Here is a 12,708-nt window from a genome sequence, read left to right on the forward strand (position 1 = left end):
ATCTGCTTCCAAACACTGCTCCTACTGCTAGAGATGGGGATACGTGCATATAAAGACACCTTCTCCCCTCTATTACTTGCAAAGGGCGTACTGACAGCCATGAAATACATGACCACTTGTAGATGTAGCACCTGGTGCTATAAACCCAAGAGAGCAAGTCCTGGTTAGACAGTCCTTGACAGAGGCCAGACAGTGCAGAAGTGACCCCCTGAATTCAGCACCTACATGCATGCTGTTGTGTCTCCACTCTGCACCAGCAAACTGGTGCTTCTATTAAATACTGTAACTTGCTCCAATTTGGATTATTTTTTTTTTTAATTAAGTATGAACAGTTAACATCTAGCAGAGTTTTAAGTTACTGAAAACCAGAGGAAGGAAAACATGTGTAACATAGAGGAAATACCAGTACTGCTTAAGGAGCAGATGAAATTAAAATTGAATGTTACAGGTTTTTATTGTATTCTCTCTTCTGAGATTTCTGACTTTCAGTCTTTAACTGCTGTTAATTCACTACCAGGGCAAACAGTAGTGGTTTAGCAGTGGTAACATCCCGCAAACAGACTCCAAGAGCAGCCTTGCGTAATTTCATACTGCTTGAACCACATCCATTTTCTGGGCCACTCTCTTTAAACTTGACACAGCCACACCTTAAAGTAACTGTTTTAAAACTGTTGCCTCCTCCAGGCCTTCCGCTGTGGGAGGTACATTTTCTTCTCTGACTACATGACAAAACCTCAATGATAAAATGATCATTTTATCAATGCAATTTTAAAAATAAAATCTCCTCTGTAGAGGACGATACCTACTAGAGGTATTGGCAGAGGCACATCAAAACCTCTCATGGCACTGTAGTATACTTTGAGTTTGCAGGTGGCTACAGCTGTCGATCTGCTGGAGGACCAGTTTATAAAAGAGTCCCTCCCTCCATAAGAGGTGAGCATCAGCCTCCTTTAAAAATGCTGAACCTCATTAGTGGGGCAAAATAAGGAGGTACATGATTAAAATAGCAGCAAAAGATCCACTGGAGCAGATCCCTTCTCTTTTATTCTGCATAGTTGGAATTGAGGACCAGGAGACTGCACAAATATGATGCATTTGTGTCTGAGAAAAGTTAGGACTAGCATATACTTTTTATCAGCCTTTTAAACATGACGCATTTTACATTGAGTGTATATAAAACCCCTCTGGATTACAGATAGGAAATTGACAGTTTTTCAGCAAAATGTTAGTTTGACCTCAGTAAAATTAATTCTTAATAGTCACATAATTTATAGATGTTTATATCTCTGTTGCGGGGTGTAAGTGCTAATAAATCACAATTTCAGAGCACCAAACTAGTCCCACTTTATTACAATGTGTAAATAACCAATATACATAATAATTCATGCAGAACATCAAGATATGTTACAACCCTTCATCTGCAATAATATTGTTTATAATTATTAAAAGGGCAGCTCTGGTGTTAATTTAATGTATTATTCATACAGTATATGTAAAGAGGGGAACACTTAGTAAAAATTTAAAAATTAATCATTTCCTTTGTTGATCTCGTTATAAAGTGAAAAGGTTAGTCTGTCCTTGCATTTCCCTCATCAGGAACAGATAAGAGACAAGCTGGCAGGTTAAAGGATAATGGAGAGGTACTGACAACACAATACTTGAAGCTGAAGTGCACTCAGCTTCAGAGAGCAAGAGATAAAATTCAGCTTTCTAGCTCACTGCAGTTTCCCTGTGTCTTTTTAGGGAGCCCAAACCCAGCCCTGCTCTGAGCTGAAATAAGAAAAAACAAAAAAAAAAAAACAAAACAAAAGGAAAAAAAAAACAAAAACAAAAAAAAAAAAAAAAAAAAAAAAAAGGAAAAAAAACCCCAAGAAAACGCCACCTTAAAATGGGAAGGGAGCCACAGTTTGAGACTGGATGTGTTTTCAAGGGCAGAAGTCCTGTTTGCTGTTTGTGGTCACAGAGCAAAGAATCTCTTGGCTCAGTGCTGAGTCTTGCTACTGGGAAATGGAGGTTGCTTCACCTCCCTGCTGTTCCCTGACCTGTCTGTAAGAGGCAGAACACAAGACGGCTGCCAGGTGCCCAGGCAGTGGGTACCAGGTACCAGCATCCCAGTAAAGCTTGTAACCCTCTCTAGCTTTGGCACTCTGAATGGCTCACTGTTCATATAGGAAGGCGAAATTGTTTTCTGCTTCTGCAGTTTGGCGCTACAGTCTCGTTATTTATTTAGTAAAGATGTTGCTAATTGAGCTTAGAGGACCCAGAATCTGATTTGTATCTCAATATACAGTCATCTCACTCTGTCAAATTGTTCCTGTCTCCACCCAGAGTGTGCTTCTCCCTCACTCCCTCACCTTTGTCCAGTCAGAACTTGACTTACATCATCTGTAGTCCTGAACTCTTTGCTCTGAGAGATTTGTTTTGTTGGTAGTAGTATTTGTTCCATACTTTTGGTCTTAGAAAACAGTGACTTTAATACTGATGCTGAAACCAGCACTGAGAAGATATCTTCCTGCCTGCAGGCAACAGGGGGAGGCAGAGAAGGGCGATGTGATGTAAAATGGAGGGCACAGTCTCCCCAAGCTTCTCATCACAATATTATCAGCTAATATGTATAAACAGGCCTCAGTGCTGCAAATTTTTGCTGAATAAGCACTGGCTCCCTTGCCTGTCTTCTCCTTCTTCCCTGCTTTACTTTTTCCCTGGGTTTTTTTCCGTGTTTATGCCTCAGCTAACACTTCCCTCTTGGGTCCCTCCTTTTCCCACATGGCTTGTGATGCCACAATATGGCTTTGATGCCCCTGCACGTTCAGCTCTGCTCCACTCCTGTCTGATTTCCTTCCCCTCTACCCCTCACACAGTAGGGCAACAGCACTACCCCTGCAAAACCATGGCAGGGACTTCTGCCATCACTGGGACTGGTCCCTGCCAAGGAACCCCTGCAGGGGGCCAGTGGGGCTGTAGCATTTGTCACGGTGCTTCTTGAAAGTGCTGTTCAGTGCTTGCCCAGTCACTGTCACCTGTGCAGGGGCTGCCTTACCATGTCCCAGTTTTACATGATCACCTTTGGCCAAAGCAGCAAAGGACATATAACTCATGTGAAAAACCTTATGTATCCTTTATAAGACCTGGAAAACTCTCCACCTGAAAGGACACACTCATTTGTTAATACAGCAGATGTGTCCTACACCTTGCCCTCCTTTTAGCAAGGCTGGCCCTCTTAGTTTCCTAAACCATCTGCAGAGGGAGTGCTGCAGAAGGAACAAGATCTCTTCTCTCAAGTGAATCAACTCAGGTGTGTGTAGTACCCTACTTACTGTATCCCCAGAAGCAATGATGCAGCTTGAAGGAAGTCCTATTATGAAAGGTGTGGGAAGAGATAAAAGATGAACTCAGTGAGTCACAGGAGTGTGCTGAGGGCAGATCCTGCCTTTGGTCCTACCTTTAGACCTGATAATAGGCAAGAAAGATGGAAGTGATTAATAATTAAAATAATTACAGAATAGATTAGGACAATTAGGCTCCTTATTTAAGTGTTGTCCAAAACTGGAATCCTGGGATTCCAGGCCAACTGGTTTTATGTCATCCTATAAAATGGAAGGAATCCCCATCATTAGGACTTCTTGGGTGAGAATTATAATTTGTGACACTGTCTGCTTGGGCAGAGGTCCAGCTTCTGAGCTGGGAGGGTGTGCTGAACTAGGAAATGAAAGTGGTAAAAAATGGCAAAACCTGGTCTTTCTATACTGGATTTATTGCTCCTGTTCTTGGTAGCTGGGTCAGTCTTGGTGGGGCAGAGGCAGCAGTTCATAACCCACCTAATGCCTGCATGGGGTGGAGAAGCTGTGAAGCACCCACTGGGGATGGCAAACCCTCAGGGCTCAGTGTGGGATGGGAGGCAGTGGAAAAGACCATCCCCTAGGTAAGAGGTGAGCAAAAACTGCTAAGTGCTCCATCACTAACAAGAACTTTGTGTTACTTAAACAGTCATGGGTATTACAATGACATCATCTCAATTTTGTTTCACATTTTTTCTTTTAAAAAGTGGGTAATTGGGGTGTGATGTTCCCTATAAACAGACAATAAAAAGGCCTATTGGGAAGGTCTGCCATCTGCATTATTAAAAGTCATATGTAAGCACCATGGGAAGCTGACAAGATGCTAGAGATAGCATAATGAACAAAACTTCTGTACTGTTAATACTTCTAGAGATTCATAAAATATTGATAGCAGTCCTGACTGTATGGTGGCCAAAAGGGAGGCCACTTCATCCACAAGGCATGCATTGATGAAAGGACACAGCAGAACTTTGTACTCAGAGAAATTCCCTGGAGGGGTGAAAGCTCCGCTTTTCACATTTGCATTGAATGGCAAGAACAAAACCAGGTGTGAGAGCAGGAAGAAAGTCCCATCTTAAAAAAAGGACAGAGGGCTAGGCTGGGCACACTCGATTTGACTAGGCTAGGAGATGGGGATGAGGGGTAGGGGTAGCTCCCAGAGCTTGGCAGCAGGCCAAGTAGAAGTAGCTCTGTCAGAGAGGTACATTCAGCATTAGGCTGCTATGTACCTAATGTCATTCTTTAATATACATAACCAAGAGAGGCCACGAATGACAACTGGGTAATAAACAGGCATCAGGCACACCCTGAACTGTAATTTGATTTCCTCTTCTGTGACTCTGCATCAAGAATGCAGCTGCTGGAATATAATGCACACTTCTATATATAATATAATCATTATATATATTATATATAGATATGTGTAATATAATTCACTGTGTTCACAGTGAATTCAAGCAAGAGCAAAACGAAGGTGAGATGCACATCTCCTGGGAGCACCACAGCTCTGAACAGGCACCTCCTCGGGGCTAGCAGCAGCCTGAGAGAGACTTGAAAATCACACAAGCTGGCATTCCTGTCTCATCCAGCTCCTGGTATGCTTAATTTGATGTAGATGAGCAGTCATCTGAAGTCATGGGGCACCTCACCTGAGTTTGCAAGCCGAGCAGGGCAGGCAGCTCAGCTCCCACCAGAGCTTGCTAAACCCTAGTGTCAGTCAGTTCAACTTGTGCAAACCCACTGACATGCCCCGAAGGACAGAAGCTGAAAGATGAGGCAAGGGTTTTTCAGACAATGCTTTGTGAGTTTGAATGTAATTTAGTATCTTTGTAGTCCATGTTAAATGAAGAAAACTACAGGCCAGAGTGATTCTCTGGTGCTCAAATGCAGTTTTGCATGCACTACAATTAAAAAATTATTAAGAACTTGCATGTATATACATTCAGTCTACAAAAAATGCCATTTTTTGTATACGAAATTGAGAATGACATGTATATACTCACATGGCACAGAATAATTTTTTTTTTTTGTAGTGTACTTTAACCTGTCATGGCCAAATTATAAGAATTATGATCATTGAAGCTGCCACAAAAAACACAGCCCAAGTTATAGTCTCATGTTTCCAGACAAAAAATTATCTGTTCATTTCTTATTCTTGCCTAAATCGTAGATGTAATATTTCACCTGTCAGTGGAGCAGTTTAAGACTAAGTCAAGCTTTTTTCTTTGTTTTAAACAATATATTTACACAAAGTTTGAATGAGAGCAATGATTTAAATTAGTCTTCATGTTAAAAAAAAAAAAAAAGAAGAGAAAGACTTGCCTGTTTGCATTTAAAGAGTGATTTTTTTCTGAGTGGTTCTTCTGCAGTAGCAGGCTGTAGTTCTGCATGTGTAGTCAAGTTAGTGTTTATAAATGTTACTATAGTAACTGTATCCTTAGCCACAGGCTGGTAGACTTACTGTTCTGGTTACCTAGTGAGCAGCAAGGTAAGAAGGAAAAAGAATATTGTAAGACAGCCATGCTCTTGAAGATTCAACAAGGAACTGCAGCAAAAGTATTTGTCTTTCAAGTAATCAGTGCCTTACTGTATGCAATAGAGCAGTGTTTTTCCCATTAGATCCTCACAGACCATGAAATGTCAGCAAACATTTGGCACTTCCAACAAATCTGTATGTGCTTCATAACAATTTTCAGCCTTGATTTTATGGTGCTGGAAGTAAAAACTCATCAGGCTTTAAAGGATCTTGCAGAATAAGTTGAAAGAATAATGTTGTTTGCCAGGGCCATGATCCTGTGAACACTCACCTGTGCAATTTGAGACATAAATGCAGAGTGATCTTAACATCAGTGGAGTTACTCACCTCTGTGGGAATAGTAAAAGTATTTTCAGAACTGTAACTTGCCATTCATTTCTATGTGGGTGTGCAAACTTGCTGCTGGGTTAACTACTATCATTAGCCAACCCAAACCAACAAACCAACAGTGATTTGGGAAAAAAAACACCAAAAAGAATCCACAAACAAACAAACAAACAAAACCAAACATACTGGGGGGGATGTAGAGGCTCCAGTAGCTCCTAGAAAAATTAGGAGTCTACGTTTCAGCATGGACATTAAGTGGTCCATAGGAGCCAATATGCTGTTCCAGATGCATTCTGTAGCATTTGCTACCAAAGAAGAGCAATGGGAAAGCTGAAAGTGAAACTAAGTAATTAAACACTTTCATTTTCAAATCGAGGAAGAAAGTAGAAGCCTAAAGGGCGTTAAAAAAAATGCAAGAGTCTCCTAAGTGCAGCAGCTGTTATTTTAATGTATATAATATAAATAATATACCATACTGCAGATGTTATTTTAAAACATGATCCACAAATAAAAGAAAAAAAAAATCGTTCCGTCTTAAATTTAAGAGAAAATTGATTCGTTTTTTGTTTTGTTTTGTTTTTATTGTAATTTGCTGTAAAGCTTGGCGCAGCCCCCGAGCAGGGCAGTGGCTCTTCCACCTTAAGAGACGGTCTTAAAGCACCGCGGATGTCAGCAGCCATCTTACGGGTCACGGTCAGAGCTGCTGGGAAGCCCTGAGCCAGCACCGGCCCCCGGGCGGAGGCAGAGGGTGCAGGTCCCGACTCTCAACCCCGATACCCATCACCTTCCCAAACTTAAAAAAAAAAAAAAAAAGCCCACAAAATAATATACCCTTTTTCATGAAAGTACTCCAGCGCTTTATTATTTTTTCTTTCATTAAATGTGTCAACTCAGCGTGTAACCTCAGGAGCTGAGAAGGTGAGGAAAGAGGGAGACCATTGGGAAAGTGTTTTCTCACTCCTTCCCTCGTCCAAAGTAAAATAAATAATTTATTAAATAATAAAAATATAATCCTAACGTTGCGTTAGTCTGGAGTCATTCTGGCATGCTCTGTGCAAGGTTGCAAGGCCCTGCGAAAGCTCTTTAGATGTTGGGATTCCCTTCCAAACTTCAGTATCGCTGCTTCAAGTTTACACATAGAAGAGCCGCAGATCCCCACGCGAACGCCCGACCTCAATCCCAGCCCTTCAAGCCGTGGTGCCGAGCGATAGAATTGCCATTTGTGTGGGTTTTTTTTTTTTCACAGTTCAACCGCGTTTTTACATAAACTCAGTGGAGCGTAACATCCTCAAAACCGAGGCACTTGCTTCCGTGAACAGAGCGCAGGAGGGATCATTTGCTTAATTTTAATTTTAGCCTTCAATTAAAAAGGTTATCCTTTTAAAACGTTGACTTGCTGTCAACACTTGTTGTTGGGGTGGGGAGGTGGGAGTGGGAGAGGGGAAACAAGCAAGCCCCAAAGCCATGAAATGGGGAACCGAGCGGAGTTTTTGAATCCTGCTGTATTTTAGACTGATATTTATATATTGAACTAGAAATCATCTGGGGAAAATACGAGCTCTGCAAAAGCGGCTGCAAAGCGCACAGCAGGGAAATACAGTGGTAAAGTCAAACAAAGTAGTGGTGCAACGAGAGGGAACTGAGGCTACGGCAGCACCGCGGGGCTCACTGGGGTCAGGACCGCTGCCGCTCCGCACCGCCGCCCGGGGCTCGGCGCGGTGCGCTCAGCCGGCGATATCGCCTCTTTCTAGGGCAGCTTTCTTCGCCGCCTCCCGCAGGGCCGGGCTGGCTCCGTAGCGGCTGCCCGCACACAGCGGGAGCCGCCAACACCCTTCCGCGGGGGCGCTGGGCGCTACCCGCTCCGCGTAGCCCCCACGCAGGGATAGGGGCAGGGACGCGGGTGCATCCCCCGCGGTGCGTAGCGTCGGAAGGCGGGTGCCGGCCCCCCCCCCAGTCCCCCGCCCGGTGGGGCAGGAGCCGCCCGCGGAGCGGTGGGTCCCTCCTCCCGCCTCCCCCCACCCCCGGGGAGCAGCCGGCGGCGGCGCGGCGAAGGGGAGGGTCTAGGGCCGGGTGCGCCGCACCGCGCCGGCCGGCCGGACTGGCGGGCGGCTGCCGCCGCGCCGCGGGCATGGCGGAGCCTGGCGGCGCCGGTGCCGGTGCGGCTGGCGGCGGCGGGCCGCAGCAGGGTTCTCCGGCCGCCGGGGGGGTGGCCGCCGGGGGTCATGCCCGTAGCGCCGTCGAGACCCCTGGGGGGCCTGGCTCAGCGCGCACTGCGGGGAAGAAGGCGCAGCTGCGTGCTGCTCCGCGGGCCAAGAAGCTGGAGAAGCTGGGCGTCTACTCCGCCTGCAAGGTACCCGGCCGCGGGCGCCCACCCGCCCACGGAGGGTGGGGATTGACGGGAGGGAGGGAGAGAGGGAGGGAGGTGGTGGGGAAGGGCCGTGCCGGGCGGGGGAGGCGGCCCGGCTGCAGCTGGTCGCTCCCCGCGGAAGTGGCGGCTCTGGCGGTGCCGGTGAATCTTGCTCCCCCGGAGCTTTCCGGCCGATGAACACAGAATTAAACCCCAAACGCGCAGCGGAGGTGTCTGTCTGTCCTTCCGCGGGAAGCGGCGGCGGGCGGGGTGGCTGCCGGTGCCGCTGCCGGCGGTGAGCACTAGGTTAACATCGCTGCCGCAGCTGCCCGCCGCGTAAACATCCCGGTGTGGAGCGGGAACACTCGCCTGCCAGGGGGGCCGTGGCCGTCCCCGGCTCCTGCCCCGGTCCGCATTAGGAGCGAACCCCCGCCCCAAGGCGAGCGCTGTCGGTCGTCCGGGGCGCGGCGGGGGCGGCCTCTTGGCACAGGGCTGTTGACATCGCAAAGACGCTGCCCTAAGATGGCACCGTCGCCAATCGCTTTGGCAGAGGAGAGAAGGGGCGCGGCCTTCGGCCTTGGGAAAGTTGGGTCCCAGTCGGTCACGTACCGCTGTCCCGGCGTCCGGCCCGCCAGCGGGCACCGCCGCCCGCCGGTACCCAGCCCTAGGTGGGAATTTCCTGCACAGCGCTTGTCCGGTCCTCCCCTCTCGTAGTCGAGAGAGGTGCCCGGAATTTATCTTCTCCAGCGCTTTCCTTCCACCTGCAGTTTTAATTTCGGTGGGAGAAGTAGGGCTCGCTGCCTGTGGGAGACAGGGACAGCCTGGTCAGAGCTGTCATTCCTGCCCTCGGAGGGCTGTGACAAGTGGCATCGTCGTCCGTGCGCGTACACATGCGGAGCAGAACCAGGGAGCACGGGCCACTGGCTGCGCCGGTGCTGTCAGGGCAGTTCCTGGATGCACAGTGGGTTTGACATTTTCAGATTGCCAGGTTTGATGTCAGATCTACTATAGTAATGCTTTCAGTGTTGGAGATAGTTGTTTTCTGAGAAATATGCATGTTTTTTTTCTCTATTCCCTTACTTTGGAGCCTCAAAAGGGCAAATGTTAAGTGACAGGCCAAACTAAATGCTAATGTACATAAGGAAGCATCATATATGGCTTTGTAGTTGTGTGTGTGGAGTGTGAGGAGTTTAGCTGTACAGTGAAGGTATGGTGCAATCCTGTCATGTGAGGGCAAATAAGGGAAGCCACACATGCATTTCAGTTTCTTAGCTGTTTCCAAATGTGCAGGCACCTCTACTTCAGTTTTGGTGACATTGCAAGATTACACAGTCAATCAGATAAATGAGCAGCTAATGAACTTAAAACATGCAGTCCTCACTGCAGCTGGGTGGCATGGTCGGATGCTCTCACCAGTCCTCTTTGTGCCTCCATATTTTAATGTTACCAAGATTAGTTTTCACTAGCTGTTAAATGAAGCCAGCTGTGGTTTCCACTGATAGGAATGTGTGTGTGTTGTGTGAATTGCTTTTTCTCTTGCCTGATCAGTTCTTAAATACCTGAAGATGATCTTTCTGAGGGCAAAAGCCTTCTCCTGTGTTTTACTCCACAGAGGCAGCTGTGCTGTGAAGAAGTGCAGGCAGCTTCATCTCCTCCTAAATCCTTTGCTTTTTTGATGGACTTGCCAGCTACACACATGCACTGCTCCAGGTGCTTTGTTGGAAGGGGGATGAGCACTGTTTGAGAGGAATGGAGGGCAAGCCTATTGCCAGACCTTTTCTTCTCACAGGGTTCTGGTGGTGGGGTACAGTGTGGTGACAGCTTGTACTGCTGAGATATCCTTGCTGTCCCTTCTTTTGTGGGAAGTCCTGGGTGCATGTCCCTTTGTCATGGTTGAGGGCACCTCTGCCTCCCTCACAGATATAGGTACAGGCACAGCACTAAATGCTGCTTTTTGTTCAGATTAAAATGCAAAACTTGCCTTCGCTATTTCATGCCTCTTCATCAGTTCAGTGGCAAGCAACTTGCTTTCACATCTCAAAACAGAAGCAAGTAGGCAGACAGGAAGCTTCTTGTAAACTAATCAAGTGGCTTCTCCTATGGGATAAAGGGGGAAAGATGGTGGCAGGGTAGAAAAATGTGTTAATTTTCTTCCTGAGCACCTGGAAGGTGCTCTGTAACTACACAGCTTGGCTCATAACATCAGTAGTTTGCAAGAAGCTATAGCAGTGCTGAGTGTAACTTCAAAATCTTTCTTGTTTCAGGTTGTGAATTTCTGTTCCATTTATTTTGTGTTTCTGTTCATGAGAGTGAGAGAAGGCGAACACTCAACCATCTCTGAAAGAGACAGTAGTGGCCATACATGAATCTTGTGTCAGTCTACACAGGGCTGCACAAGTTGGAGTGCAGAAAATGTGTAATGGCATCCTTAGCATTGATCATGTAAAATTCCTCATAAAATACTGTTGCTTCAGCATGCGGAATTTATTAGGAACCTAATCTCTGAGATGCTGGGAGTAGCAGAAGCAGGGAGCTTGTGTTTGCTAGGGATGAAGAGCAGTAAGGGGTCAGTGGCCATGTAGGAGGTGAGTCTCGTTGGTGATAGCAGAAATGCTAAGCAGAGAAAGGTAGAAAGTGTTAGTAAAGAGTAAGATGCTCAGTCCCCAAGGGGGACCTCCTGGTCCTTCTTCAGTGATCCCTTTTCTTTATGGAAAACACAGAGAAAGACTGCTGGCAAAGACATCTTCAGTGTGCATATACTCTTGAGCAGAATGAGAGTGAGGTTTAGGGAGCTGCTGCTGAGGTTAGAGATACGTGGGGTTTGTTTCTTTTTCCTGTAAAGAATTGGGACAGGAGAGCTGGAGCCGCTGAGTTACTCGACTTTTTTTCCCTGTGAGAAAAGGGTGGGGTGGAAGAGAACAGACTCTTCTGTGTAAAAAACTGTCTGAAATGGCCAAGTGTGTGCATGTGTGTGTGAAGTAAGCACAGTGAACAATAAGATAAATATATTAGAAGTTGGCACAGCTTCCACCACTTTTGGAAGTGCACAGTAGAACTGTATGCTGTGCAGGGTTTCATATTTGGCACTTGCCACGTGTTATCTGTGCACGTATGAATGGCTGCATACATCATTTTAGTTTTGTCCAGTGTGAATTCGAGCATTAGGCATGCGAGCTTGAAGCACTTTTGTATAAAGCAGCACTGTATAACTTCCATGCATAAATATATTAAATGAAGATGTAGGAGGAAGTCTGCTTAGCTTTTTTTCCTCATTGGTTAGCAGTATGTGAAAATACAATTCTCTCTCCAGTCTCGCTGGGGGTTATTTTTTCAAAAAAGTTGACGTGTACTATTTTAGTGCTCCAAGTTTTCAGCAGAATTGTTTATTTCTCATTGTATGTATCTTACAGTAATATCTGGGTGCCCAGTAGCCTAAGGTGTTTGCACAAGTAGCAGGGAATAATACCTCCTCGAAGAAAAGTCTTATGCTTCAGATAAGCAACATGGGGAGAGCGAAAAGGGTTTTGATGAGGTGATTTAGCTGAGGTGCTGTGGCAGGTGAACAAGTAGCAAAAGTTCAAGTAAAATCTGTATCCTAGGCTCATCCTAGAGTGACCTCTGTGGAGTTTTCCTGCTCCTGTACATAAAAAAGAGCTCATAGGGTAAATATGCATGACCTTTTCTGTAATGTTGTCTTGTTTTGGTTTGTTTTTTTTTCCTTGGCTTTTATAAAGCAGGCTAAGATGGAGGCAGACTTGGCCGTGTTACTGCTGGACTCTGCATAGTATGGGCACAGCTCCTTGAAACTCAACTAGGAATGTCTTAGGGTTGTTTTCTGCAAAAATGTGTTGAGAAGAAGAATATTTTTGTTTTAGAGTAATTATACTTGGTGGAAATAGATCTGTAATATTGTGTATATACTATGGGCTCAGTCTGCTTCACATCTCAGTTCCCAGGCAGGCCAAACTGCATGATTTTGAGTGCCCAGCACAACAGCTGTTTTGAAACTCAGTTTTAAGACTGTTAGGGTCTTTCACTGAGTAATTAAGTTAGCTTGAAGTTGGCACATGTGCTCATTTCACCATCTGAAAGGGGAGGAATAGTGTAGTCCATAACTTACTGGAACTTTCTTTGTTTATCATCATTATTATTTAGAACCC

At 45.8% G+C, this 12,708-nt stretch overlaps 1 protein-coding gene across 2 annotated transcripts in view; it reads left to right on the forward strand.

Annotated features, from left to right (window-relative positions):
• The first annotated feature begins 8,329 nt into the window (after positions 1 to 8,329).
• KAT2B (lysine acetyltransferase 2B) overlaps positions 8,330 to 12,708 on the forward strand; it is a 42,797-nt gene continuing 38,418 nt past the window's right edge. Inside the window, exon 1 of one of the 2 annotated variants that reach the window (XM_030444979.1) lies at positions 8,330 to 8,551. In XM_030444979.1, coding sequence (XP_030300839.1) covers positions 8,330 to 8,551 — 222 coding nt within the window. The remainder of the gene's footprint in view (positions 8,552 to 12,708) is intronic. The other variant, XM_030444980.1, reaches the window with a different exon arrangement.

This window comes from Calypte anna, chromosome 2 (genome assembly GCF_003957555.1).
Source record: "Calypte anna isolate BGI_N300 chromosome 2, bCalAnn1_v1.p, whole genome shotgun sequence".
NCBI classification, from domain to species: Eukaryota; Metazoa; Chordata; class Aves; order Apodiformes; family Trochilidae; genus Calypte; species Calypte anna.